The 27,899-nt window shown below is 39.5% G+C and overlaps 1 protein-coding gene across 1 annotated transcript in view; it reads right to left on the bottom strand.

Annotated features, from left to right (window-relative positions):
• Positions 1-279: 279 nt before the first annotated feature.
• Positions 280-27,899, bottom strand: part of AP1S3 (adaptor related protein complex 1 subunit sigma 3) — a 70,003-nt gene continuing 42,383 nt past the window's right edge. Inside the window, exons 2-5 of the mRNA XM_065927631.1 lie at positions 20,957-21,135; positions 19,006-19,114; positions 10,189-10,326; positions 280-4,141 (exon numbers count right to left, since the gene is read on the bottom strand). Of these exons, the coding sequence (XP_065783703.1) occupies positions 4,106-4,141; positions 10,189-10,326; positions 19,006-19,114; positions 20,957-21,135 (462 nt within the window). The 3' untranslated portion in view covers positions 280-4,105. The remainder of the gene's footprint in view (positions 4,142-10,188; positions 10,327-19,005; positions 19,115-20,956; positions 21,136-27,899) is intronic.

The following is a 27,899-nucleotide window of genomic DNA, read 5'->3' as shown; positions in this document are numbered from 1 at the left end:
TTATTTAATTCTACATAAGGCTCCCCTGCTCACTTAGATGGTAAAGAATTTGCCCACAATGTGGGAGACCTGGGTTCAATCCCTGGGTCAGGAAGACCCCTGGAGAAGGGAATGGCAACCCACTCAAGTATTTTCGCCTGGAGAATTCCATGGACAGAGAAGCCTGGAGAGCTACAGTCCATGGGGTCGCAAAGAGTTGGACACAACTGAGCAACTAATACACATACACACATAAGTGAAAGTAATATTTACACTTTAAGACATTTTTAGTTTATTTTATTAAATGGAAACTAATATTTTACTGCTTCCAATATTGACTGCATTCATTTTCAAAATTACATTTTTATAATTTTAAAATTTATTTTTGTGTTATTCTTAAAAGTATAAAAGCCTAAATTATTTTTAAAACTTAATTTTTGACCATAAACCTCTTATAAGTCCATTATTTTTCTTCACATTTATATAGTCTCAAATTTCAGATATTTTTCCACAACAGAGTAAAACTGTTTTTTTAAACTGGAGGCTTCATAAATTCAACAGATTTCTCTCCCTCCAGAAAACTGCATAGAAGAGTTTAAATTACTAACAAAGCAGTATGAGGATTATCTTACACTTGGAGCTGAGAGTTCCCATAATTCTTCCTCTTCTTCAGTTTAAATGTCTTATTTACTTCAAATTATTATCAAGTAAACATGCTGGCATCTTTCTACTAAACATCCACTATATGCAAGATTCACATTTTAAATATGCACAAGAATAAAATAAGAAGCACAGTTCTTTTCGAAATTAACAATATCAGGTGTAGCTCATAAAGCTAGTTTTAAGGTCATGCTAACAACTGCAAAAGCCCACATTAACTCACAGAACTGCAGACAACCTCAGTGGAAACACTCAATATTTTCCAAAGGAATGAGGAAAAATGACCACTTTTGAATAATACTATTAGTTAAACAGAGGACGTGTCAAAGACATGAAAACAACTTGGTCTAATCTAGAAGATGGTTAAATCATAAACATATCATCTCATATTAATCTATTGTTATTAGGAACTGTGTTATTAAGCTCTGAAGAGATATGCTTCCATTATTTATTCTGTAAAGTAGCAAAACAAAGTGGAAGTGAAAAAGCGATAGTAAATTGACGCTTTGAAACAAGTTGTGATGGAAACACAGTGTGAGTTACCCACCAAGGGCACAGAGGAAAGGAGGCTCAGTCAGTTGGATTCAGTCAACATGTGAGTTTATTCACAAAGAGCTGACCAACAGTAAAGTACACCTGACTTCCATACTAAATGGTTGGCTTGAATTCCATTATCAAATAGTGAACCTGACTCAGCCCTGGTTATTACAGTTTTTTCTAGTTTTAGCTTTATGTGGCAAAATAGATTATCACTGTTGCATACCCACAGAACATTGTTGAAGGGCAGGATTTTTCAAGAGTTAAAACAAGGATTGAAAAAAAATGTATTGACCCTCCCTTTGCAAATAATTGGCTTGCTTATTTACATTCCAGAGGATCTAATGAACTTAATTTAAAATTGCAGGAACCATGTGGAAAAGAAATTGAAACTTTTATCAGTAAAGTTTATTGATTAATTAAAACAGAAAAGTAAAGCTAAACAGAGTGCGTGAGTGATGTTTCATGGATATTGTAATACAAATCCTAAAAATGAATTATTAGATGTAGAAGAACATCAGGTGTGTATGTTTGAGGGAAAAGCTTTTTATTATTTTAGGAGACTTGATATGGGAAAAAGTTTGAATTAAAAATTCACTTGACTGGTCATAAGAAATGTCAACTTTACATTTGTTAATAAAAGAAAAGGAGTTAGTAGATTTAAAGAATGATTTGCCACACATAAAAAGATCAAATTATCAAAATGTAGATGAATGGTGAGGAAAAAGCCAATGGGTGCAAAACAATGAATTCTCTTCTCTCATTAGCTGTCACCTGCTTATGAAGTTTCTCCTTGTTGATTACATACAAAATTAAGAGGTTATAAGAACTTCACTAGAAATTGTGAATAGCAATTTCAGACATAAAATCTGATTAAAAAAATATATATTCATAAAAACACACTCAAATTCCTCATTAAAAAACTTAAAAAATTTTATTTGGAAGTTTTATACAAGTTTAATATTTATTATCTTTCCTTACCCTTAGTAGTTCTATTACATTAAATGATATAAAGAAAACATGATTATTTTCACCAAGGTCCATATAAGACGCACCCAGGATCCCTCGGATTTACCCCAGAGTGCCATATCATTATGTTCATGTTCTATGTGTGCTGCAGACTAGAACTTTGAGGATTCCCATCTACAGACAGTGTCTAATATAGAATTCTCCAGTATATGTAGAGTATGTTTGAGTGAGGTTCAATCAATACCTTCATCCAAAAGTGAACTTCAAAAGACCCAGAAACAGATAATTACATGAAGTTTACCTTAACAAAATTATTCTTAAAGAGCTCTGCCATATTTAAAAAAAAAAAAAAAAGCTAAAGCAAAAAATTAAAGATCTAAAGTAAACAAAGTGATAAAAATGACAAACTTCAATCTGATGCCCTACTTGTAAATACATGATTAAGTTGAGGAAATGTTAGATATTAAAAGTCTCATAATTACTTCGTAGACTAATCTGAGTTATTTCTTTTTCATGATGGCTCTATTTTGGAGTTGCTCAATTTTTACTCATTTCTTCCACTCCTCTCCAGCTGTTTTTCCCTAAGTATGTCTGGCAAGACCAATTAAAGAGGACATTTTTCTCTCATATTGGATTCTCCAACAGGAAGCACACTCCTCTCAGGAAGAAAACTAGAGGGTCCCTAACCACTGCAACATGATGATATTTGACCTCAAATGGACACTGAAAATGCACAGGTAAGACATCAAAACAGGGCACCAAGACAACAGTAGCAGCTAGTTCTCCCTAGAGGGTCTGATCACTTTATTACCTGGTTATATAGAACTTGCATGTCAGGAAGCATGAAAGTGACATAGTCACAATAATAATAGGCAGCAGCAAACATTTCCTTTGGGAGATGAGGAAAGAAAAAGGAGAAAGGCACATACTATTCAGGCTACAATAATATTCAATGTTCCAAGCAAGCCTAATAAAGAGTAAGTCTTCAAATATATTAGATATACATGAAAACATATTGGAAACAAAAACCTCTTAAGCAACTAAGGGTACTTGTAACATAAAAGATAATTAAAATAGCAGTATCAATAACTGTTATTGCCACTGTTATTAATCTTTATTACACTATTTATGATAAGGGGAGTTATAGACACTTTATTTTCAGATGTCTCAAAATCTTAATAAATACACAGAGCTTGTAGAAAACACAACCTTATTGGAATGCCCCTCATATTCAATTAAAAGGTAAAATTAAAACCTCACCTAGATAGCAGCATCTAAGATATCAAAAACATTTAAGTCCAGTCATTATCTTCTAATTAAAAATAAAATAAAATTTAAAACAACAACAACGACAACACTTAAGTCCTATACTATCTTTGGTTGTTTTCCTTAATTCCAGCCCTGAAAGATTAATGACTTCAGGACATCAAAATCAGATACTCTGTATCTGGATCGAAATGACAGCATTAAGTGTATTAAAAATGTCTAACATCATGTATGAACTCTGAACTATTAACATGTGAATCACTACACAATTTAAAAAGCTAAACATTTAGAAAAAGTATTACTAGTACAAGATATACTTTACATCAAAATCATGGATTATAATACAGTTTTCATCCTGTCAGAAGAGGATCAAAGGCAACAAAACACGCTGCAACAAATTTATTTAAATTCACCCAAAAATATGACATGGAGTTAAAACACTGCAAACATTCAGTCTATCGAACTATGAAGCAGTTTTTTTAACATCCAAGCAGTCATATACAGTATAATACAGACATGAATAATGATAAATATATTACGTCAAACAACTTTAATTTTTGCTAGTGAACAAAAAATCCCTTTTAAGTTATTTTTGGCATGGTGCCAGAGGCTCTGTCATCTAACTAAATTCAAGGCACTGCTTATTTACAGGTTCATAACACGTAGCACTTGTAATTTTCAAGTAGATGTATGGTTAAAAGGTAGGCTTGTTCATGTATTCTTCCATTGTCTGAAAGAGAACAACAGATTAAAATGATTTCCCCTTAAACCACATCCTTCAGGAGACTTTGAAAATTTTGAAAATATCTTCATTCTTTTACTCATTAATTATGCCACCGGTGAAAAGAAGCTTTTTTTGTTTGTTTGTTTGGGGCTTTTTTGGTTTGTTTGGTTTTGTTTTTTGGCCATGCCTCACAGTTTGTAGGATCTTACTTCAATCACCAGGAACTGAACCCAAGTCCACAGCAGTGAAAGTGCAGAGTCCTACCACTGGATGGCCAGGTAATTTCCAAAAAGAAGTTTGGGGAAGTGTATGTGGTCATAAATATTTGCATTCTAATCAAGAAAAGTGGTTCAAAGTTTGAATGTAATTTATATACACATCCCTATGGCTGGAATTAAATAACTTTCAGCAGAGGAAAAGCTAAGTTTGACTGTAAAATCAATGCCTGATGAGAGAAATGCTTAAGCAACAGCTGCCAAGCTATCACTGTTGCCTTCAGAAAAATGTACCTGCTAAAATGACCATGAGGACCATTTCCAGGAACAGGTATTAGAGAAATCTGAATGGTATTTGTATGACATATGTATCGTTTTTGTTGTTTAGTCACTAAGTCATATCGGAGTCTTTGCGAACCCATGGACTGCAGCCAGTCAGACTCCTCTGTCCATGAGATTTCCCAGGCAAGAATACTGGAGTAGGTTGCCATTTCTTTCCCCTGGGGAACTTTCTGACCAAGGGATTGAACCCACGGCTCCTGTTGCATCTCCTGTGTTGCAGGAAGATTCTTTACTGCTGAGCCACGGGGGAAGCCATAGGTATCATTACAGATACAGAATATTTTATTGCCAAGACATAAAAGATAAACAGACCATAATACTTGAAATTTCTTCCATGTATTTTGAAAAGGCTTTCCTCCAAAGTATACAAATTATGTTTCTTCATCCTTCTCATCACTTACCAAGTTTGCTAATATGCCACAATACCATAATTCTTTCCCAGTACTTAAAAAAAATGTTTAAATGGATTCACAGTTACAGTCAGAGTTAAAAATTACACTGATGTTGCAAACCTTTATTATGCATGATGGGTGGCCTTCCTCTTCCACTCTGTCCCTGTTATAAACATATACTTATGCAATACCGTGACCTCTGGGTTGAATCAGTCAAGGAACTCAAGCGGCCAGCCGTAAGTAATACCCCTACTGCTTCTGCATAAATCATGTACAATCAGTAACGTTCAACCTGTTCTTAAGCTTGAACTCCAGGGGACATGATTCACATGCACCTGCCAGTGAGGACATCCACCAGAGCAGCCAAACAGACTAAACCATGGCTAAGCAAGATTGCTCAGAGGATATTAGGGTTAGAAATCAGGTTTCCTGTTTCCACTAGCTCTATTTAGAATCCCAGTCCTCCTCTGCTGAAAATACTCATGCGTCATCATCCACACTTTCTTACAAAGCTCTTATATCTCCTGGATGAACAAGCCCACACTTTAAGACCTCTGCCCTGTATCTCCTCTTAATAGCTATTGCCCATATCTTTTTTTTGGGGGGGAGGGGGGTGGCCTATGCCTTGTGTGACATGGGGGATCTTAGATCCCTAACCAGGCTTAGATACTTAACCAGGGGTCGAACCCATACCCCATGCATTGGGAGCATGTAGTCTTAACCACTGGACCACAAGGGAAATCCAAGATATTGTCCATGTCTTTAAACCTGGGGTATCACATTGGCCAGAAGCCCATGACTGTCTCTTGGTACCTAGAGTTTATACCATTTAACTAGGTATACAGGCACTTCTCTGGTGGTCCAGTGGCTAAGAGTCTGTGCTCCCAATGTAAGGGGCCCGACCGACCCTGGTCAAGGAACTAAATCCCACAAGCCGCAACTAAGACCCCAGCACAGCAAAATAAACAAATAAAAATAGATACTAGAAGAGATATAGATGTAAAGAACAGACTTTCGGACTCTGTGGGAGAAGGTGAGGGTGGGATGACTTGAGAGGTTAGCATTGAAACATGTATATTACCACATGTAAAGTAGATAACCAGTGCAAGTTCAATGCATGAAGCAGGGCACTCAAAGCCAGTGCACTGCAACAACCCAGAGGGATGGGGTGGGCAGGGAGGTGGGAGGGGGGCTCAGGATGGGGAAGCACATGTGCACCTGTGGCTGATTTATGTCGATGTATGGCAAGAACCACCACAATATGCAAAGTAATTGTCCTCCAATTAAAATAAATTAATTAGTAAAGTAAATATTAAAAATAAATAAAAATTTAAAAATAAAGATGTATATAAAATTACAAATACTGAATTGGGTATAAAGTTTAATTAGAATGAGAAAAAGTGAGAGTAGATTATAAATTTTCTAAAAAATTTTTAAAAATCACAAAATCCAGAACAATAGCATATGGGATTCATTCATTAAATGCCTGACACGCTTCTATAATAGCTTACATATTCATTAAATGGCCACAAAGTCACTGCAGCTGAGATACCTTACCTTTGCAAATTTGACCATAGGAGCTTGCAGCCTGGGAAGGGGCCTGGCCCAGAAAAGGCCCTGGAATTGTCACTTCACTGGCCTCACAGTTCTTTGGTCTTTAGTCACTGGCACTGATTCACACCACTGAGGGAATCAGTCTGCTCAAGACTGGTTGCCCTTTCAGAGCTCTGGCTCTGCTGCTACTCAAGTTACATGAGCCAATGACATATGTGGTTGGTATTTTCTGGAGTTTGTCCCTTTGAAAGTTGGGTCAGACTTTTAGGCCACAGAAGCTTAAAGAGCTCTGCCCTGGGTATCATGGGCCTCCAGATATCTATCCAGCACAGCAGGGCTTCTTGTGCATTCAGCACTAGGAATGCTACAACCTTTTATTGTGTTGTGGTTTGGTTTAGCTGCTTACTATGGTTTGTGCTTTTCTGGGAGACAGAGTGTTGGGGTACACCTAGCCAGGTCTCATGAATCCCCACATGCACATACGTGGTATCTCACTGCCTGACTTAATGAGATACCATTTTGCCCTCCCTTCTTAACTCACTTTCTTATTCTGTGCTCAGAACATCTGTTTGTCACCCCCACTGATGATCCCTAGAGTCCCAACCTTTGCGTTTAAGGATCTAGACAGTGTATTAAAAAGCAGAGGCATCACTTTGCTGACAAAGATACGTATAGTCAAAGCTATGGTTTTTCCAGTTGTCATGTACGGATGTGAGAGATGAATCATAAAGAAGGCTGAGCACCAAAGAATTGATGCTTTTGAATTGTGGTGTCGGAGAAGACTTTTGAGAGTCCCTTGAATAGCAAGGAGAACAAACCAGTCAATCCGAAAGGAAATACACCCTGAATATTCACTGAAGGACTGATACTGAAGATGCAGTTCCAACACTTTGGCCACCTGATGCAAACAGCCAACTCATTGGAAAAGACCCTGGCAAAGACTGAAGACAAAAGAGTAAGTGGGTGGCAAGGATGAAATGGTCAGATAGCATCACTGCCTCAATGGACATGAATTTAAGCAAACTCTGGGAGAGAGTAGAAGACAGAGGTGCCTGGCATGCTACAGTTCATGGGGTTGCAAAGAGTCAGATACAACTTAGCAACTGAACAACAATATCATCTTTTTCCTTTCAGAGTTTCCTTTTTCTTCTAATCATTTTGTACCAGGGTCCACAGGTACCTTCAAAATAAGGTACCTCTTAAAGACACCCCAACCAGTTAAACTCTTCCTTCATTCCATATTTTCAACGTCTAGCCCCAGTACACTCAGAATAAGCTTTGAGAATTTAGAGCTTTAAGACTATGCATTTTCTCACTAAAAACATAGAGACAGTCTTTTTATTCTAAAAAAATTTTGTTGGGTAGGGGTCAGGGTAAAGTCCAGGGCCTAGTTTGAGATTTTCAGTTGTACTAAAAGTAAAAGGAATATTACAAAGGCCTCCCTTAAACATCAGCAAGTACAAACACATGCTTAGGTCCAAAGGACAGGGAAAAAAAAAAGCAATAATTTTTTCTCTTTACCCAATTATATTACTTGTTCCTATTCATGCTCAGCGGCTCTGACCAGATACACAAAGTACAACGTCAACTTTTCAACCAGCTCCTCAAACATTCACGGACTGAGCTGAAGTACCAGACCCCAAGAGAACACTGATGAATCTGTTTCTATCTGGCAGGTGTTGCTAATTCATTGAGAGTTTTAGAGGACAGTCGTGATACTGCCTGCTCAGTATGGGGACAAGCCAGCTAAATGCGGGGCCCCCTGAGACCTACCTATCAAGACCTTCCACTCAATAACCAGGGATATGAATGACCAATCAATGTTTCATTGTGAAGGGCCTCTCTCTTGAAATAGCAGACCTTCCCTGCTTCCCAGATTTAACTGGAACAAGAAGCACCAGACAACCTGCAAGCCCTTTAAAACTCTATTTCCTATGGAGGGGAAACGCAACATAACCTGGGGGTGTCTTGGCCCTAATTCAAGCGGCTTTAATTACTGAAGGTCCAAAGACCCTGTTAAATGCCTGTTTCTCCTATAAGGTGATTCCACAGTAAGGGCCCTGAGGACAGAATTATAAATAACTCTCTGGCATATTTTAAGAAAGGCTGTTCTGTGGAATTTCCAAACCAGTGATTTGTCAAGTATCTTGTAAAATTCCCTTCCTGTGGCGTTTGGGGAAAGCCAAATGAGCATCAGAAAGTTTAAATGCATATTTTGAGGTGATAACACATCTAGAGATAAATGCAGCAGCTTCCTAATAGGCAAGCACAGAGGCTCAGGGGTACCCTGTGTCTTTCTCAGTATCCATTCACCTGAGGACTGGTTCCCTGGATGGGCAGGAGCAAGTCATCAGCTCAAAGATGTGCCAAAACCATTACTTGGAAGTCATTCCTAATGTTGTTTTACTAACTCAAGCATGCTCTTATTTCCAAACAGCAGCAAGAGTGGCTTTACTGCCAATTTTTAAAAGATACTTCGTGATGCTCTGAGATGTTGTGACCTGCTATCATAAAACAGAAAGACAGAAAGACTCAACGATGCTGTGAGAAGAACCACCTAGAGGCGGCAGAGCAGGCATGGAACCCAGACCCTCAAAGGCATGCTGGGTCAGGGCTTAGGCAGATCATCTCATTGGGGAGGGCAAAGGACAGTGGGGTGAAGCACTCTTTCTCACAGTGCCTGTGGGCTAATGTAGGTAAGTTCCCTTATTAGGGATGATGTAAATCTGGACTAGATCTACAAGAAAAGCCCCACAGTATTTTATATAAGTATCATAGAGTCAGGAGCATGACCAAATCGACGCTTCAGGGCCCATTTATTCCTTGACAGCAAGCTACAGAATTCCTGATTTATTTATGCAAATAGGAACACACACACAGCCTCTCCAGGAAGGTAGGAAATTTTAATTAAAATGATAAATGCCACTTTCAGTAATAAAGCTTTAATAACCTTGGCAAATAGAATAATGATGTTATTCTTCTTTCCCAAGGCAACACGGGTATTTTAATGCAAGTCTTTTTATACCTCCCATAAAATTATTCTTGAAAAGAATAGTACCAAGTATTTAATATCTTTTCGAGAGGGAGGGATCCTCACTGATAAGGTCAAACATGAAGGGCAAAGACTCTGGAGCCCAAGTGCCTGGGTTCAAATCTCTATTCCACAATCACTAGCTCTGTGACATTGAGCAGTCATTAAAACTCTCTGTGTCTCCATTTATTCATCCTTAAAATGAGGCTAGAGAATTTCCTGGTTGTCCAATGGTTAGAACTCTGTGCTCTCACTGCTGAGTGCATAAATTTTGATGCCTGGTCAGGGAACTAAGATCCCATAAGCTGTGGCAGATCCAAAAAAAAAACAAAAAAACCAGTGGGTAACAATATATCTCTTAGAGTTGCAGTGATAATTAAATAAGTTAATACATGTAACTTACTTAGAAACTATACCCAGCACAAACAAAACAGTCAGTAAGTGTCAGCTAATACATCACCACCACTACCCTGCCATGACAATCATCTTTTCCCAGGGTATGAGAAAATGTGTACTGACCTCCTGTAACATATCAGAATCCTCAATGGCTTTGACGGCAGATTTCTTGGATGTTTCCTGAATTTCTCCGCCAATGATAAACTCATCCAGGATAAAATAAGCCTTTTCAAAATTAAAGATAATATCTAGCTCACAGACCTGGTAAGACAAAAGTAAATGTGTTGATAAACATGCAGCAGTATCAGGGGAAACACATGCCAGGGATTCAAGCTTTGCAACGATGACACCCATGTGGCACAGCAAAGATAAAAACATCAGATGGTATTTTTAAGGCCAGAAATGCAGAACTAGGGGAATCCGAGCCCTGGAAAAAAAGCAAAACCACATTCTATTAAAGCAGAGCATGTCCACAGATAGTACTGTTTAATGTCACAACAGGAAATTTGAGGCTCAGTCGAGGTGGGGAGCTGCCCAGTTCATCCTTCCATCAGCACAGGTAAAAGCTGAGTCCTTGCTGATTTCAGGCACAAGGGCAGCTTCGTTGCTCCTGATTCACTGGTCTGTAAATTTGGCTCCTAGCTTTAGAACTCTCAAAAGCTCATTCTTCAGAGGCAAATTAGCTCAATTGTGCTAATTTTCCTCAAAACTATGTCTCAAAAAGTGGTTCTCACGAGTGCTCAGGCCTGGTGCACTAGGAGGACCCAGAGGAATCGGGTGGAGAGGGAGGTGGGAGGGGGGATTGGGATGGGGAATACGTGTAACTCTATGGCTGATTCATGTCAATGTATGACAAAACCCACTGAAATGTTGTGAAGTAATTGGCCTCCAACTAATAAAATAAAATTAAAAAAAAAAAAAAAAAGTGGTTCTCAAACTTCAGAGTGTGACCCAATCACCCAGAAAGCTCACTGCACACACACTACTGGGCCCCACCTCTGGAGTTTCTGATTCAGTAGGTTAAAGCCTGAGAGGCTGAACTTCTAACGGGTTCCCAAGTGAGGCTAATGGTGCTGGTATGGGGACCACGCATGGAGAACCACTGCTACTGTCACAGACCAGTGCAGAGGCTGATAGATTTGGTTACACGTAGCAAGTGGCAAGACCCATAATCCAAATAAGGCTCACTTCCAATGCTTCCACCAGCCAGCCAGCGAGGCCCCATCCCTACCATTTTCCTTCCCACATAGTCCTCAACTCTCCCTTTCCATACCCTCCAGAATGCCTGCTCACTGGAGGATTTCAGCCTCTCTCACCTTCGCTGCTCAACAGCACTTGATACACTTCGCCAATCCCCTGCTTGAAAAGCTCTTCTTGATGGCTGCCTGATGTTGGCAATACAACTCAATGCCTGTTTTCCTCCTCCATCTCTGAGGATTCTTCCCAGGTTCCTTGGATGATTTATCGCTCCATGAACCTTGCATTCATTTAAAAAGTATTTACAAAACGCTTGAGACACATCAACGTACAAAGCAAAAAAATCTCTGCAGCAGGATGCTCACATCCTAGGGACCTGCTTTCCTCTTAAAGACTGATGCGTCTCAAGAGAGCCTCTTTGCAACATATTCTCCTGGACGATCTCATTGACTCTCTGCTGCTGGGTCTTGCATCAGGTGACTTAGCAAACTGAGATGCCTAGGCCTGATCTCTCTCAGCAGTGCTCATCCAGTACCTTCACCCACTAACCAGACATCTCTACCTCCAGGTTCCTCCACCCAAGTCTTTGAATCCCAAACTGAAGTCAAGCATGTTCCTTTCCCTCTAGTCCCTACTTTGCTTAGTGGCTGCAACCTCTATCTAGTAGCTCAATCTCATTTATTCTACATTTATTCCATCCCCCCTCTCTCCCCCACTTCTCCCTTCCTTGATCTCATCCCTCTCAATTTGATCACCAACTCCTACGGATTCCATCTTGTACATAAGCCCATAACTCTTCCTCTCTTGCCCATTTTCACTGCTGCTCAGACCTGCAACATCTCTTGCTTAGGTTGCAGTGGCCTTCTTGGTGGTGTCTGTGCCCACAAAAGGCCAATGACCACTAATGTTTTGCTGAAGTGCTCATCAGGCTCCTTTGCTGGGTGAGCTCTTCTGTCAAGGACAGTCTGAATTCCTCAGCATGGCACATAGGAATCTCTCCAGTCTGGCCTGGGGCTTGCTCACCAGCTTCCTGTGCTGGCACCCACCCCATGCTACAGCTATGCATTCTACAAACTCACCCCGTTCTTTCCTGCCTTTGCTCTTTGCACATTCCAGAAATTTCTGGAACGTTCTCCAAATGTCCTTTCCTTTATTCTGCTGACAAAATCAAGCTCATTTTTCAAGGACAAATTCAAAAGTTATAAGCAAAATGATTCCCCCAAATCCTCATTTCTCCCTTTGAGATTTTGCATCACTTCCTGTATGTTCTCTCTTACATCTAGTGTGACTCAGTATACACTTACTTATCAATCACTTCCCCTTGTCCTGTGAGCTCAGGCACAGACCTTGCCTTAGTCATCCTTGCGTCTCTGGAACCTAGCACACAGTAGGATGCAATAAATATCTGCAGCATGAATGAATGAATCAGCCACCATACAGGCCGTGCTTTTATGCTGCTGGGGACTAATGGCTTCCCAGATCTACAGTTCTCTGGTTTTTATGACTTTACATAAAACAGGTGTCAATATTTTAATAAATTGCTCCATATATTTATGCTTTAGGTCAATAAACTTGCAGACTCTCCAACTGAACCTAGAAGCATAAGAACAAATAAGTACAAAATCACTATAATATATGGCCAGCTCAGAAAAACTAACCTAACTAATCTGCAAACATTATGGTCTCTTCATTCATTAGAAAATAGCATCAAATCAACAAGTATGGGACTTCCCTGGTGGTCCAGTGGTTAAGACTCCACACTCCCAGTGCAGGGGGACCAGGTTCCATCTTTGGTCAAGGACTATCCCACATGCCACATGGTGTGGCCCAACAAAAGAAAAAGGAAAAATAAATCAACAAGTGTGTGTGTGTGTAACACACACATCTAAGTTCCCTCTCCCTATAGGGTCTGACTCTTTGTCTCTTTCCCTCTCTCTCTCTGTCTTTCCACACATATACACAAACATACATATATGCATATATATATATATATATAGTTTAAAATGAGAATCTGTTCACTGGGACATGATACTATAATCTAGAACTTCCCCAGACCATTAGGGTTTCCTCTTGAGGACACCCATCAGAAAAGGATGGCATTATAAAAGTATATGTTCTCAGCTTATAAACCCATTCTTTTATTTCTAGAACACTTTCACTCCAGGAATTTGAATGACAGTGGAACCAAACTTCTCAGGCAAAAATGTGGAAAGATCAGAGTATAGGTTAAAAGTAGAGCACTGGACTGGGGATAATATTTGCAACATATATAATAGAAAGGGACATACACTATATAAGATATAGAAAGTGAAGCGAAAGTTGCTCAATCGTGTCTGACTCATTGCGACCTGATGGACTATATAGTCCATGGAATTCTCCAGGCCAGAATACTGGAGTGGGTAGCCTTTCCCTTCTCCAGGGGATCTTCCCAAGCCCAGGTTTCCTGCATTGTAGGCAGATTCTTTACCAGCTGAGCCACAAGGAAAGCCCAAGATATAGAAAGAATTCCTGCAGATCCCTAAGATAAACATCACAGCATAAAAAATCAAACAAAAGCTGTCAAGAAGCAATTAATAGACAAGGCAAGCAATGGAAAAGGCCAATACACTTCCAATGACATACAGAGCTCACTAGTTATCAGAAAAATTCAAATTGAATTAATGACCATCTGACTATTATGAAGAGAGAATACTCATTGCTGTTAAGTGTATGGATAAATAGGTACTCACACTCACTCTTGGTGGAATTTGTAAACTTTACAGGTCATTTTGAAGGCTCAAATTGTAGTGTCCATCAACTTTAAATGTACAAATCCTTTGACCCAATAATTCTGAAAAGAATTTATTCTTATGCTATACCCAAACTAATACACAATAGTATGTATTAACAACAAGGATGATGGTAGTATCATTTTTAATAACTGGAAACAACTCAAAGTCCAGCCATAATGGAATTTCTTAAATAAAGTATGGTCTACCCCTACTTGGTATTGTATTATATACCATGGAAATTCTATGTTTAAGTTGGAAAGAATAAAGTAGATTTCCATGGATAGGCAGGGAAATAGTTTCAAAGACAGGCTAGTAAGAGGAACAACAGAAAGTTGCAGAATAATATGCATAATGCAATCCCATTATTTTTTACTTAACAAACTGTATACATCTAGAAGGATACATTAAAAAAGGATACATAAAAAATTGCAATTTTAAACAATACAGATAAACAGGAAGAAAGCATCATAGATTAGACATTCATGCACATCAAAGAAGGTACAAGAAGTAAGCAGTTACCAGAGGTCAGAAGAGGTGGGAGGTCAGGAGTTACAGTAGTAAGAGCTGGGGAACCCCAGAGTTCAAGGCAGGTGCAGACCAGGAGTCGAGGACAGACAGGAACCTCATTAGGAGAAACCAGCAACCAGAATCCTGTGAAGTGAACTTGACAGATACTAATCCAAGTCCTCTGGGAAGGTCTCATACCCCACTCTCCACTCTTCAAGCAGCAACTATCCCCAAGGCTATCGACCTCACCAGCAGCCACAAGGCAATTAATTTAGTGCACCAATTTCAAGGGATGGGATAAGGTAAGGTGACAGGCAAAGCCAGATACTCACAATACCTACATACACACACACACACGCACACTTTGATTATACAGTTACTTGTTCCAGATCATAAGGGAACTTGTGATGTGCTGCACAAGCTCTGTTGGCCTTAGAAAGAATGTTACAAATGAGCAAGACTCATATACAGCAATTCCAAAATACTATTCGCTATTCTTTGAATCTAACCCCAAAGGGTTATTGTACCTGAGAGTAAGACAAGAACTTAAGATCTAATGCAGATTTTTTCAGCTACTGTCTAAATACTCAAACATCACTTCTAATTCTACCTTCAGGGTGCTGCCCCAGTATATCAGAAATACACCCTTGATGCTCAAATGAGTGCCCTCCATTTTATGCAAAAGCTCATGGCTTCCGTGTTAATAAACACGTGAGCCCCTTTCTTCATCTTTTCTCATTTTTTTCATGTCTCTGTATTCTGGAAGAAAGCTTATAAAAGGAAGAAGCAGCGGTCACTTAATGTTATCTTTGATCCCCCAGCCTTGTGCTTGACTACGATTTTCCTGCAATTTGGCTTGAGGGACTTCTACTACAGCAGAACACATGAGGTAGGGAGAGGATCTCCAGCTTTTCAGTAATTAAATCCTTTTGGATAGAATCTAAGAAGACCTTCCCTTACTGAATTCTGTTCTAAAGAAAATACAGAAAGTTCAAGTTACATACAGCAGGTACATAAATGTATATATAAAACAATACTGCAAAGTATAGAGTACATAGCAACTGACAGTTTACAAAGTATTGTTAATCACACTACATCTCTGATCCTCACAATAGCCCCCATGAGCTTTAGCAAAGTAAATATTTCTATTAAACTTTGTGCGTGTCATTTTTCTTATCTGTGAATCAATGATGAACCAAATCATGGGTCTGGTGAGAGAGCCGGCTGACACCAGGGTCCAGGAGGACACAGAGCATCCCTCTGCTGACAACAGGAAAACTCCCTAAATCAAGATGAAACCTCTCTGGGACAGCAACATCCACACCATCAGTAAAATCTCATGTGGCATCCCATAATGGGAAATTGGCAGGTGTCTAAATCCTCAATCTGACCCTTATCTCCTGACCCTAAGAGGCATTGCCTCTTAGCGTCTATAAATTGGGCTTCATGCTACTTAAGGAAGACCAAAAGATTAACTAGTTAATCCCTATAAATCTCTTGGGAATTGAAAAGTGCTAAAAAAAAAAAAAAATACATAAATAAGTAGCCTGAGATTTTGATTCATCTGTCACAGGAAGGTAATATTTTCTAGGGTTATGAGAAACTCAAAGCAGGTATTTTTCTGGGAGAGTGTAAGGGTAAAATTCAAGGAAACCTTCAATATTAACACAAGAGGAAAAGAAGACCAGAGAAATATATTATACCTGAGATGATGTCATGAGACTCAGTATTGCTGGGTTTACTCATCATAGTTAATTAATAAAAACCATACACCTATTGGGCACAGAGCCTTGAGCTGCTCTTAGCTTAATGAAAGATTCATTGCAGTTTTTTTAGTGCATTAAATTTTGGTCCATGACAAAGACAGGGCTTCTAAAGGTATGCCAAAATAGGATGAAAAATTAATGTTGGAGAAATTGGAATGCGTTCTGATTCTGCTTATCCTTTAACTGGGTTTAGAATAAGTGAAGGTGATTCAAATTCCCTTGAGAAAGCAACGTGTTCTGAAATATCTGATATTTGGGCAAATAAGATTGAGATCAAAATTCAATCCCAATTCACATTTTCACTGTTGGATACATCTAAGAAAACACAACAGGTCACACCACAGTGCAGAAATGAGAGGGAGAAGGCAAGTTATGGAAAGTCTGAGCCTCAGGAGAACTCTTTTGCAAAAGGCCAAGTCGGCAGTTTATTTCAAAAAAAGTACCGCAATGTCGGAATTCACTTGAATAACTGAAAGGATAAAATTAAATAAACTCCAGTTTGAAAACATGCCATTACATACTTGGAAATACCTCTTTAAAAAATGAAAATAAACTTGGTGAACCAGGAGAGAGCAAAAGAAAAATGGTCTGTCTTATCACTTCTAAACACTGACCAACAAACTGAAATTTCTGAAGCAATATTTAGGTCTTATAACATCATTTACAAAGGAAAAAAAAAAGGAAGAACCAAAGACAGAAAGGAAGGAGGGAGGGCAAATTAATCCGGAAACCTTCCAAGGACTCATCTTTGTGAAAACTGTTGCAACAAATCTTATAAAATCTTAACCAGTACCTCTAATGCTGTTCATTCCATTATATAGAATACACTACAGAAAACTCTTAAGGAAGCAAATTCTCCTAACAGTACTTAAAAATCTTCAGTGAACAAGGGAGTGGGGAGGAGAGTATTACTGAGAAGAACACATTTTCCTAGTCTACTAATTCATTTCTTGAGACTGTGAACTAAATAAAAAGTTTCCGGAACATTTGCTATAACTTGACCCAGAGCTGGTTCCAAGTGTCAGAAAAAAACAAACATGTAAGTCCCTGGTCATGATCTCCAGAGACTTGCAATTTGGTGGCAGGCAAATGGTGTACAAGTTGAGGATAATATAAGGCTGGTCCATGTTGCTGGAGCACTGGATATGCCAGGGATAAAAAGACAGAAAAGTGAGAAGGCTGGAGAAGTGGGGTCTGGGGCCGATGTGTAGAACAAGAAAATGCCGGGCTAAGAAATTTGAATTTTATCCATTAAAGCTGGAAGAGAGTGACTGAGGAGGCATGTCATCTGAGATCGGTGCCTTGGAAGGATGGTGATAATGAACAGGCCAGGAAAGGGAAGCAGAGATGGGCCCAGAAAGGGGCAAAGAAGAGGTTTAAAAGAAAAGCAAAACTGTAATACCAGCGAGAGCGAAACAAGATGAGCTTCAGACCAATTTGAATAGGCGGAGGGAGACTTAAGTAAAGGGTGGAGAAAGATGTAAGAAACAATGTCCTTTTGCACTGAAAGATCCTGGGACATAATAATTCTAATCACAAGACTGAAGAGGTTTTCAGAAGATGACTTTAGTCCTTGTCACATTAAGGCTGAGATGACCATGAAGAAGCCCAGTGAAGACCGTCACCAGCAAAGTGAAGAAGAGCCATCTGGTGATGGGTTTCCAGGAGAGAAAGTCTAGTAAACACACAGGAGAGGAAAAACAGCAAGAGGGCATTTCAAAGGCAGGGGGAGGGAGGGAGCTGGGGAAGAAATCAAGCTGGGGTCTTGAGAGACACATGTTGAGTCAGCCGGACTCAGGGTCAGGGGGAGATAGAGAGGAGCGGATTTAAAGACAGGGTTGTGATGAACAAGAGTGCAGGGCTGCAGAGATGTGAAGGCGGGTGAAGAGTAAAGAATCATCACTGGTGTTGACCATTAAGATTTCCTTGGAGGAGTAAAGGTGAAGTCAAGCCGCAAGTGCAACAAAGTACAAGTTCTCACATCAGGGCAGCTCTGAGAGTATGTTCTAGGAGTAAATGCATGGAGGCTAGATAGCAACGTGAAGGGGAAGGATTTTGGTCTTCTTTCTTGATTTGTCTTACACACAAATAATATTGAAAAACACTTGGGTGTTTAGTAAAAGAAACCAGCGTGTGCATCGTGTCCAATTCTTTGTGACCCACGAACTGTAGCACACCGGGCCCCAGGCTCCTCTGTCCATGGCATCCTCTAAGCATGAATACTGGAGTGGGTTGCCATTCCCTTCTCCAGAGGATCTTCCCGACTCAGGGATTGAATCCAGGCCTCCCACATTGCAGGCAGATTCTTCACTGTCTGAGCCACCAGGGAAGCCCCCCAAAAAAAGAAATCAGAGAGGCGATTAAAAAGTCATAATAGAAAAGAGAAGACAGTCCATGGAGACGAAGGGACAAAATATTAAGGAATCCTTCATAATTAAATTCTAGTTCATGGAAGCAAGGTGTCTGGTTGTGGCTCGGGCCTGGAGATACACACGCCACTTGCTTCTGATAAGCTTTGGATCTTCCATTTACTAAGAATTACAGGAAGTAGGGAAAGCCTTCTGTTCTGGTCCTCAGTACAAACATAGTTCATATCTTAGACTTGACACAGAGAGAGAAGAAATGCGATGACAGACTTAGAACTGAAGTCAGAGTTGGGGTGAAGACCAACTCATTCTAAATATCAGGACACCACTTACATTTCCAAAGTATTTGTCCAGCAACTCCACATAACGATGTACAACCTCTAGGGTCAAGAGCTCATTGTCCTGATTTTCTACTGCACAGCAAAAATATAAACTAGCATACCTTGAAAAGGAAAAAAAAAAGATAACGTAAAATAGGATGACACATTACACAACCTGACGATGGTTTTTTCTATGAATATGCAGTTACCTCCTCCTCTCCAGGCAGTCTCCCTGTTCACATTCAAGACGGAAACATCATTCACCACATTCAATATCCTCCCAAAATGTAAAACAGCATACAGAAAAAACATGGTCGTGACTGGATCATTTCTGTTAATTATGTGAAAGATCCTCAACAAAACTGTACCTTGAGGCGCTGTGATCAGGGGACAGAGTCCTTTAATCGGGGTCTATTCATGCTTCCTTGGTTGGTGAATTGTCCTGTCTAAAGTCCAAACCCCCGACCAAGGGGCCCAGGGGCCCACATTGCCCACCCTCTCACTTTACCTTGTACCACAGTATATCCCATCCTTAGCTTGTTAGGTCCTCCCTCCATGTATGTTTCTTCTGCCTAGAATACTCCTCCCCTCCCCATTCATGGGGCTCTCTCCTATTTCTCCTGCAGCTCTAAGCATGGACGTCCTTGCCCTCAGGAAATCTCTGTCCTCTCTGACTGCCCTCAGGAAATCTCTGTCCTCTCTGACTGCCCTGGATGCCCCTCCCACGCATTGCTGTGCCTCCCCTTCCCCCAAAGGGTGTCTAGCATCATCCACTCCGTAATTTCATGGCCTGTCTCTCCCCCACTAGATCAGTGGCTTCCCAAAGGCAGGTACTGAGTCTGCCTTGTTCACTGTTGTTTATCCACTAGCTGTAAATAGTAGCTGTTGAGAGAACCGCTGAAGTCTATTTTTCATGCAATAGTTTAAATCACAACTGAACCCAAAGTTGTAGAAGCCAGCAGGCAGAGAGAAGCAAATATTCCCTTTTGCCTTTCCATCCCTGAGATGCTTATTACTGTAAGGTGCCTTCGCTTACATCTCTCATGATGCTCGTATGAAAAGCTTTGACACAGGGCCCAGCAGAAGAAGCTTTGCCCAGGCACTTCCTGGTAATTTACTCCATTAAATAGAGCCTTCGTTACCCTTGTCTTTCCCCTTCTAGTTTTGTAAACATCCCTTGTGAGAGCCTTTCTAACGTGCACTTTGCTTCTGAAAGTTGCCGTATGATGTCAAGATGCAGGGTCACATCAGTTATGTCCTGGTCCTGGCTTAGGCATCAGTTATCTGGGTCTCTATGGGCAAACGACTTTACCTCTTGGGGCCTCGGTTTCCTCATACAGAAAGTGAGGTCCCTTTCTAGTATGGTCATGCCATGGCAACCAGGTGCAGTAATGATAAGATATAAAGGCTTTAAAATCAAGGGGAAAAAATCTGGATTTTTCTGCCAGTTACCACACAATTATTGCAACTGGGGATTAATTACTTAAATTCTCTGTAGCTTCAGCTTCCTCATCTGCAAATGTGCATAACAAAGAACTTCTCATCTTTCTAGCACATTAACCTTTTTTTCTATAGCACGTTACTAACTGAAACTGTTTTGTTTACTTAATAGATGAATAAGTTTCAAGAGACCAGGAATGCTCTATGTCTTTTTCGCTACTGCATCTACAGTCATTAGAACAGTGTTGGAAATATAATAGATGCTCATAAAATATTTCTTGAATGTATGCATACATTATCAACATGTAAATTATCTAAAATAAGTATCTAGAATCCATCCTGGTACATGGAAAACCGTTCAGTAAATGAGAGTTCTCTTCTATTTAGTCTATTGGTACAAACATTTGGGCCTCAGCCTTCAAAGTTTATAGTAAATGATGGAATTGGTGCTGCCATCTAAAATGCTTAGGATTAAACAAACGAAACAGTAATGAGAAGTTCAGTTCTCAAAAAGTTACTCACACCTTTTATAAACAAGTTTTAGCTCCTTCCAGTCAACGAAACTGCTTGTTCTCTGACCACGGGAGAGAATAATCTGAACAATTTCGCGCGTGATCTTTTTCCTTTCCTTGTCAGGGAGAGTAGTATACCATTTCTGCAGCCGTAATTTCCCTTGTCGACTGAAGAGCAATATGAAATGTATCTGGAACAAATAAAGGACAGGGGAAAAAAAAGATGGAATTTGGTCAGCTAAATCATTCTACCATAGATATTAAAATTCAGCAGCAGGGTTTTCAAAGGAGTATAAGTTGGAACAGAGGAAAAATACTTACCAGCATGAAAACTATCCCATCTGGAAATGACATTTAACCCAAAAAGAACAAAGAAATGTATACAGTGCAAACATAACTTATTTATACTACAGGAGAGAGATAATTCATTTTATGAGTCACAAACTCATTATAGGGATATATCATCTCTCCATTTCTCCCACCTCCCCAATCCCTGCAACTACTGTTCTACTCTCTGCTTCTATGAGTTTGATGTTTCCAGATTCCATATATAAGTAATACCAAGCAGTATCTGTCTTTCTGTGCCTGACTTATTCCACTTAACGTGATGTCTTCTAGGTTCATCCATGTCATTACAAATTACAGGATTTTCTTCTTTTGCAAGGTGGAATAATATTCCACTGTGTGTATATGTATATATGTATGCATATATACACACCATACTTTCTCTACCCATTCATCTGACAATGGACACAGTTTGATTTCTATATTTGAGCTACTGTCAACAATGCTGCAATGAACAAGGGGGTGCAGTTACCGCTTTGAGAAACTGATCTCCTTTCCATTGCAAACATACCCTAGATGTAGCATTTCCCTTGGAACTACACCTAGAAGTACTATCATATGGTAGTGTTACTTTTAAATTTTTCAGGATGGCTGTACCAATGGACATTCCCCCCAGCTGTGTGCAAGGGCTCCCTTTTCTTCATACCCTCACCAACACTTCTCATCCCTTGCCATTTTGATAACAGCCATTCTAACAGGTATAAGGTGACATATCATTGTTCTTTTGATTGACATTTCCCTAATGATTAGTGATATTGAGCATCTTTTCAAATACCTGTTGGACATCTATATGTCTTCTTTGGAAGTATGTCTCTTTGGGTCCTTTGCCAATTTTTTAATCAGGTTATTTGTCCCTTGCTATCGACTTGGTTGAATTCCGTACATATTTTGGGTGTTAACCTATTAACAGATGCATGATTTGTAAAGATTTTCTTCCATTCCATAAGTTGTCTTTTTACTCTGTTGTCTCATTTGCTGTGCAGAGGCGTTGCACAGAGTTGGATGCAATCTCATTTGTCTATTTTTGCTTCTGTTGCCTATGCTTTTAAAGTCATATCCAAAATATCATTGGCCAAACCAATGTCGATGTCAAGAACTATTTTCTGTATGTTTTCTTCTAATAGTTTTACAGTTTAACAGTTTCAGGCCTTACATTTAAAACTTTAATCCATTCTAAGTTGGTTATTGTATGTTATTCATTCTTCTGTATGTGGATGTTAGTTTTCCTAACCATTTATTAAAGAAACTGTCCTTTCTCCATTGAGTGTTCCTGGCACCTTTCTCAAAGATCAGACTAAGTCTCAAACGTAAGTTCTTTGAGGGCTACTTGGCTGAGACACTTAGAATCAAATTGTCTTTGGCATCACAATATTTAACAATTTAGATAGTGTTGACCACATTAGGGAGAAGCCTGATTTTATTTTCAATTAAGTTTCAAAATGTGTATTGGAAATGCTTGTTCCCATTTAAGTGAATTTTGAAAGCTTTAAATGGATAGAAGGCACTGTGATATGTAGAAACTTACTGTGGAACCTGGGGGGTAGAAAAGATTTGTTTTCCAGTAATTGTCAGATGATCTGATCTTCATTTTATAAGAGATTAAGTTTTCTCAGTCTACAGTATGAAAAGATCAATTCCAGAATCATAATTTATTTTTGTAGTTTTTTACAAAATAAAATTCATTATTGAGGTTAATTGTGTCATGGAGGGAATAATATATACTAGGAACCAAAATAATTAAAATTCTCAAACTTTACAAATATTCAACTCTTTTTATTAAAGAGATTTGGCTCTGAATGTCACAGCATATGTCATACAAACTCAGCAGGTGGAGATATCTAAAAACCAAAAGAAACCAGGCTCTTTCTTCAGGGCATCCCCTGAAGAATTTGAAGTCTTCTTAATATGTTATATTCTCTCTTAGGAAAAAAAAAGACCTTATAACAAGGTCTTGAAAAACCAAGACATAGAAAATGAATAGAAAGCAAGTTATAAAGTTCTGCTCATCTAGCCATTTTAAGAAAAATCACACTCAGTCTGGAATTTTAAGCAACTAGTTAGAACATAGCATTTTCTTAAACACCCATTTCACTATCAGTGCAGGTGTAGATAATTCAATAATGAAACAACCACCACTTTCTAAGAATCATATTGAGAAAAAGATATTTTTAGCTTCTAAGAAGAGGTCATCATAAAAGTGACATTCTAAAAGTATGAAATTGAATGAGAATAGAATAATAAAACTTCAGGATCTTGAGAACAAGGTTCAGCTTTGGATTATCACCAGTAGATAAGACTATTCAATCCTATTTCAAGTGAATGGTCAGATCTTTGCTATAGAAATGAAATTCACATATTTTCTGGGTATTGACTTTGCATCTTCTGTCAGAACATTTTCTTCTTCCCATGTAACCTAAATCTCTTCTGTTACAATTTAAACCAATTTTCCCTGATTTTTTCCACAGAGCATATTAAAAGACAATATATCACTATCCTTGCAATAATAATTTAAGTCTCCACATATTTGAAGACAGGCTTTAAAGAGTATCTGGTGTCTTTTCCTTCCAGAAGAAATTACCTGCTTTCACGTCTTCTTATTGGTTCTATTACCAGATTTCAAAACTGTCATTGTTACAGTTCCTCCAGGACTACTTCACAGATAAATGTCACTTTTAATTTAAAGAGCTCAGATCAATGCCCAAAGTTCCAGTGAGAGGCTGGAATTATTGCTGAGTTTAATTGCGAATTACTTTCAGTTCTCTTGCAACCTTCTCTCAAGATCAAGTGCCTACCTTCTTAAACGGATCAACAAGGTAGAAAATAAAGAAAGAACTCTTTTTCATTCTAACAATGAATTCAAAGAGAAACAATGATCAAGAACATAATACCCACATTCATAAGGTCATTTTAAATATAAAAATGTGTTTCAGATTCAAAAGAAGCAACAAATAGATTCAAGTTTTTCCAATCATTGCATTGATTAAGACAGTGATGAAAGATTTCATTCTCTCAGGTTTTACTCTGAGGAAGAAGTAGCTTGTGTTGTGGTGTCTGGTGTCTGTTACATCTCAAACTGAACAATGGAGCATGAGAAAACTGGTGGAATGAATTGTAGTGACTCACAGGAGTTCATTGCCTCTAGCAATTAATGTTATCCAATTTATCTGCTTAGTCAGTTAAGGCATATTTGGATAATATGTTTCAAGAGATTAATCAAATACCATTTTTGATCAGCATTAGCTTAAAGAGTATGAAAAAAAGGCAATTGGAAAGTTTTTTTTTTTCCCTAATATACACAGAGTTGACTTAAATTCAAGTTGATGTCATGAACAAATTTCATCTGACTTCAGAAAACAACACCTAGGCATTTTGTTTCAATAACACTGCTGAGAAGAAGAAAGTAATGCAGAGGTTGACTGGTAATCCTCTTCTGGGAAATGCCAACCCCAGAAATAACCCTAAAATCCAATGCAGTGCAATGAGCAAGGCTGACTTCTTATATTTGGGCCAACTGCTCTGGCCTCGGGTGGGCATCTGGCTTCACCGAGATCTCCCTCCCTCATTCAAGGTTAACCTGAGATGATCTGAGAGGAAATAATCACACTGGCAGCTAAATTAACTGTATTTCAGAGACCTTAAAGTACAGATTATTTATTCACACAATGCATATTTACTGAGTACCTACTATGTGCACCATGAACCTACAATATAAAACTTCTTTATGTTCTTTACCTTGACAGCTTTTAATCACGACAAAGAGTCAAAAAAAAAAAGTAAACATATTTAATTAAACCACAGGCCTTTACGTCTTCTGTTGGTGGTTGGTGGTTTAGTCACTAAGTTGCGTCCAACTCTTGCGACCCCATCAACTGTATCCCACCAGGCTCCTCTGTCCATGGGGTTCTCCAGGCAAGACTACTGGAGTGGGTAGCCATTTCCTTCTCCAGGGGATCTTCCCGACCCAGGGATCAAACCTGGGTCTCTTGCACTGCAGGTGGATTTTTTACAGACTGAGCTACCAGGGAAGCCCTCACCTCTTCTATCTCCCAAAATGCCACTAAAATGACAATAGCAACATTTCTTTAGTGCATTAACCCTCAAAGGCCAGGAGAATGGCAGAGGATGTGAAAGCAGCCAAGAGATTTCAACAATTCTTAGGAAGATGAAAGGAGACAGAAGACTGATAACTAACTTAGCAAATTAAGGAAAACTGTAGGTTGAGGTAGATTCCAAAGAGGAAACCAGAGAAAGTCTGAGAGCAGCACTTGGGGGTACCATAGCCCCCAAAGTTCTAAAAACAGGGACACTGGCTAAAGGTCTACCTACAGAGTGGTTGGCTTGGACCACCTATGGCATTCCTGGGGGATTACAGTTAAGTGAGAACACTGATGCATGTGTACACAAACAGTACACATGCATATACACACACTCCACAGCAAGTTCCCAGCTGCTTTACTCAAGGGTACAGAAATTAAGTGGAATCCAGGTAGCTTGGGCATCTCTTGGCTCAGCTTCCTCTGGCCCCCAGTCAGTAATGGGTAGCAAGCAATTGGCAATGCCAACAAGGCTTGGTTTACCCAACCTGAGAAGCTCAAATCTGTGCAAAGCCATATTTCTTCCCAGGCGGCCGAGTGGTCAAGAATCTGCCTGCCAATGGAGAAAATGCAGGTTCAACTCCTGGGTCAGAAAGAGCCTCTGGAGGAGGAAATGGCAACCTACGCCAGAATTCTTACCTGGTAAACTCCATGGACAGAAGAATCTGGCAGGTTCCATGGGATCACAAAGAGTTGGATAAGACTGAGCATGTACACGCGTGCGCATGCGCACACACACACACACACACACACACACTACTTCTTTACTTAAGGCTTACGTTACCTCTCTCAGGGGACTTACACAAGTAATCTACATCCACAAAAAGAAATATTTACAGACATCTGCAACCGTCCTGGATCTTAAGCATAATTCAGAGCTGCAAAGCTATATATGCATCTTCACCAAGAAAGGAACATGTTCCTCACCTCTACCACCAAACTCTGTTGTATAAAAAAGCTCACCTATTAATTAGGAAACTGAATGATTCTTCCCTGAAGACACTAAATGGCAGAGAAAAGATCTCTAGGTACTAACAACAGAGCCTCCCAGGCCACCTGACTATGCCCCCAGAACTGTCTAGTAGCATCTTAGCACCCGCTTTTAAATAAGAGTAGAGGCCAAGGATTACCTGACATCTGAGAATAGTCTCTAATGTCAAAGAAAGAGACTAAAAAGAACAAATAGAAAAAAAAAGAAGTACAGTGGATACAGTAAGAAAGCATGGAGCAGGACAAACTGTTACACACACACAAACATGAGTATGCTCAGAGAGTTCAAAGAAGATGGAGTTTCTATATCAATAAAACAAAAGCAGGATTCTATGGAGGAAAAAAGAGATAAGAAAAAAACTCTTGTGAATTAAAAAGTACGATAACCAAAATAAAGCCAAAGGACTCTCCGAGAAATGGGGACAAACAGAAAAACAGAAGGAAAATTAAGAGGAAAAGATAAAACTATTGAGGAGTCAACCCAGAAGGTGCAAAATTCAGAGAGCTAAAAGAGAGATAATGGGAGAAAATCTCAAAGAAAGAATTCAAAAAATGTCCTAGGTCTAACAAGATGAGACATCAGATTAGATAGGCTCATCATGTGCCCAGCAAACTCTTACGATAAGGAGAATAGCTTAAGAGATTCCAGGAGGACAAAAAGTTCACACTCAACAGATCAGCAATCAAAAGAGGATAGGACTCCTGACCTGCAGCTGTTAGAAGACTAGATGTCTACATCCAACCAAAATATCAACTCAGTGAAAGAGAGGAAGAGACCTTTGGTTTTCACCCTTGCATAGACTAAAAATGAAGAGAAAAATAAAGAAGAAATTTGCATCTAGCTTCCCTGCGGCTCAGTGGTAAAGAAATCTGCCTGCCAATGCAGGAGACACAGGTTCCATCCTTGGGTAAGGAAGATCCCCTGGAGAAGGAAATGGCAATTCACTACAGTATCTTTTCCTGGGAAACCCCATGGACAGAGGAACCTGGCAGGCTACAGTCCATGTAGTTGCAAAAGAGTCAAACACAACTGGCAACTCAACAACAAATATCTTCTTTTGGAAGCCACTGGAAGATGTCTCTCAGCAAAGTGTAGGAGAGAGTTAGATATGGTTACCTAGAGTACGGACTTCCCAGGTGGCGCAGTGGTAAAGAGTCCGCCTGCCAATGCAGGACCCGTAAGAGACACAGGTTTGATCCCTGAGTCAGGAAGATCCCCTGGAAGAGGGCATGGCAACCCACTCCAGTATTCTTGCAGGCATCAGAGGATGAGATGGCTGGATGGCATCATGGATGCAATGGACATGAACTTGGGCAAACTACGGGAGATGGTGAGGAACAGGGAAGCCTGGAGTGCTACAATCCATGAGGCTGTAAAGAGTTGGACACGACTGGGCGACTGAACAACAAGAACCTAGAGTACAGGGAACCCCAAGCAAATGGTGGTGAAAGGAAAGACCAGAATGACAGCCACACGCCAGACCAAGAAAGCGACCATTTCGGACGGAAGTGGGGGAGGCTGGAGG

Source organism: Muntiacus reevesi, chromosome 3 (assembly GCF_963930625.1).
Source record: "Muntiacus reevesi chromosome 3, mMunRee1.1, whole genome shotgun sequence".
Classification (NCBI taxonomy): Eukaryota; Metazoa; Chordata; class Mammalia; order Artiodactyla; family Cervidae; genus Muntiacus; species Muntiacus reevesi.
The sequence above is the reverse complement of the archived record's forward strand: the minus strand, read 5'-3'. Positions and strand labels throughout refer to the sequence as shown.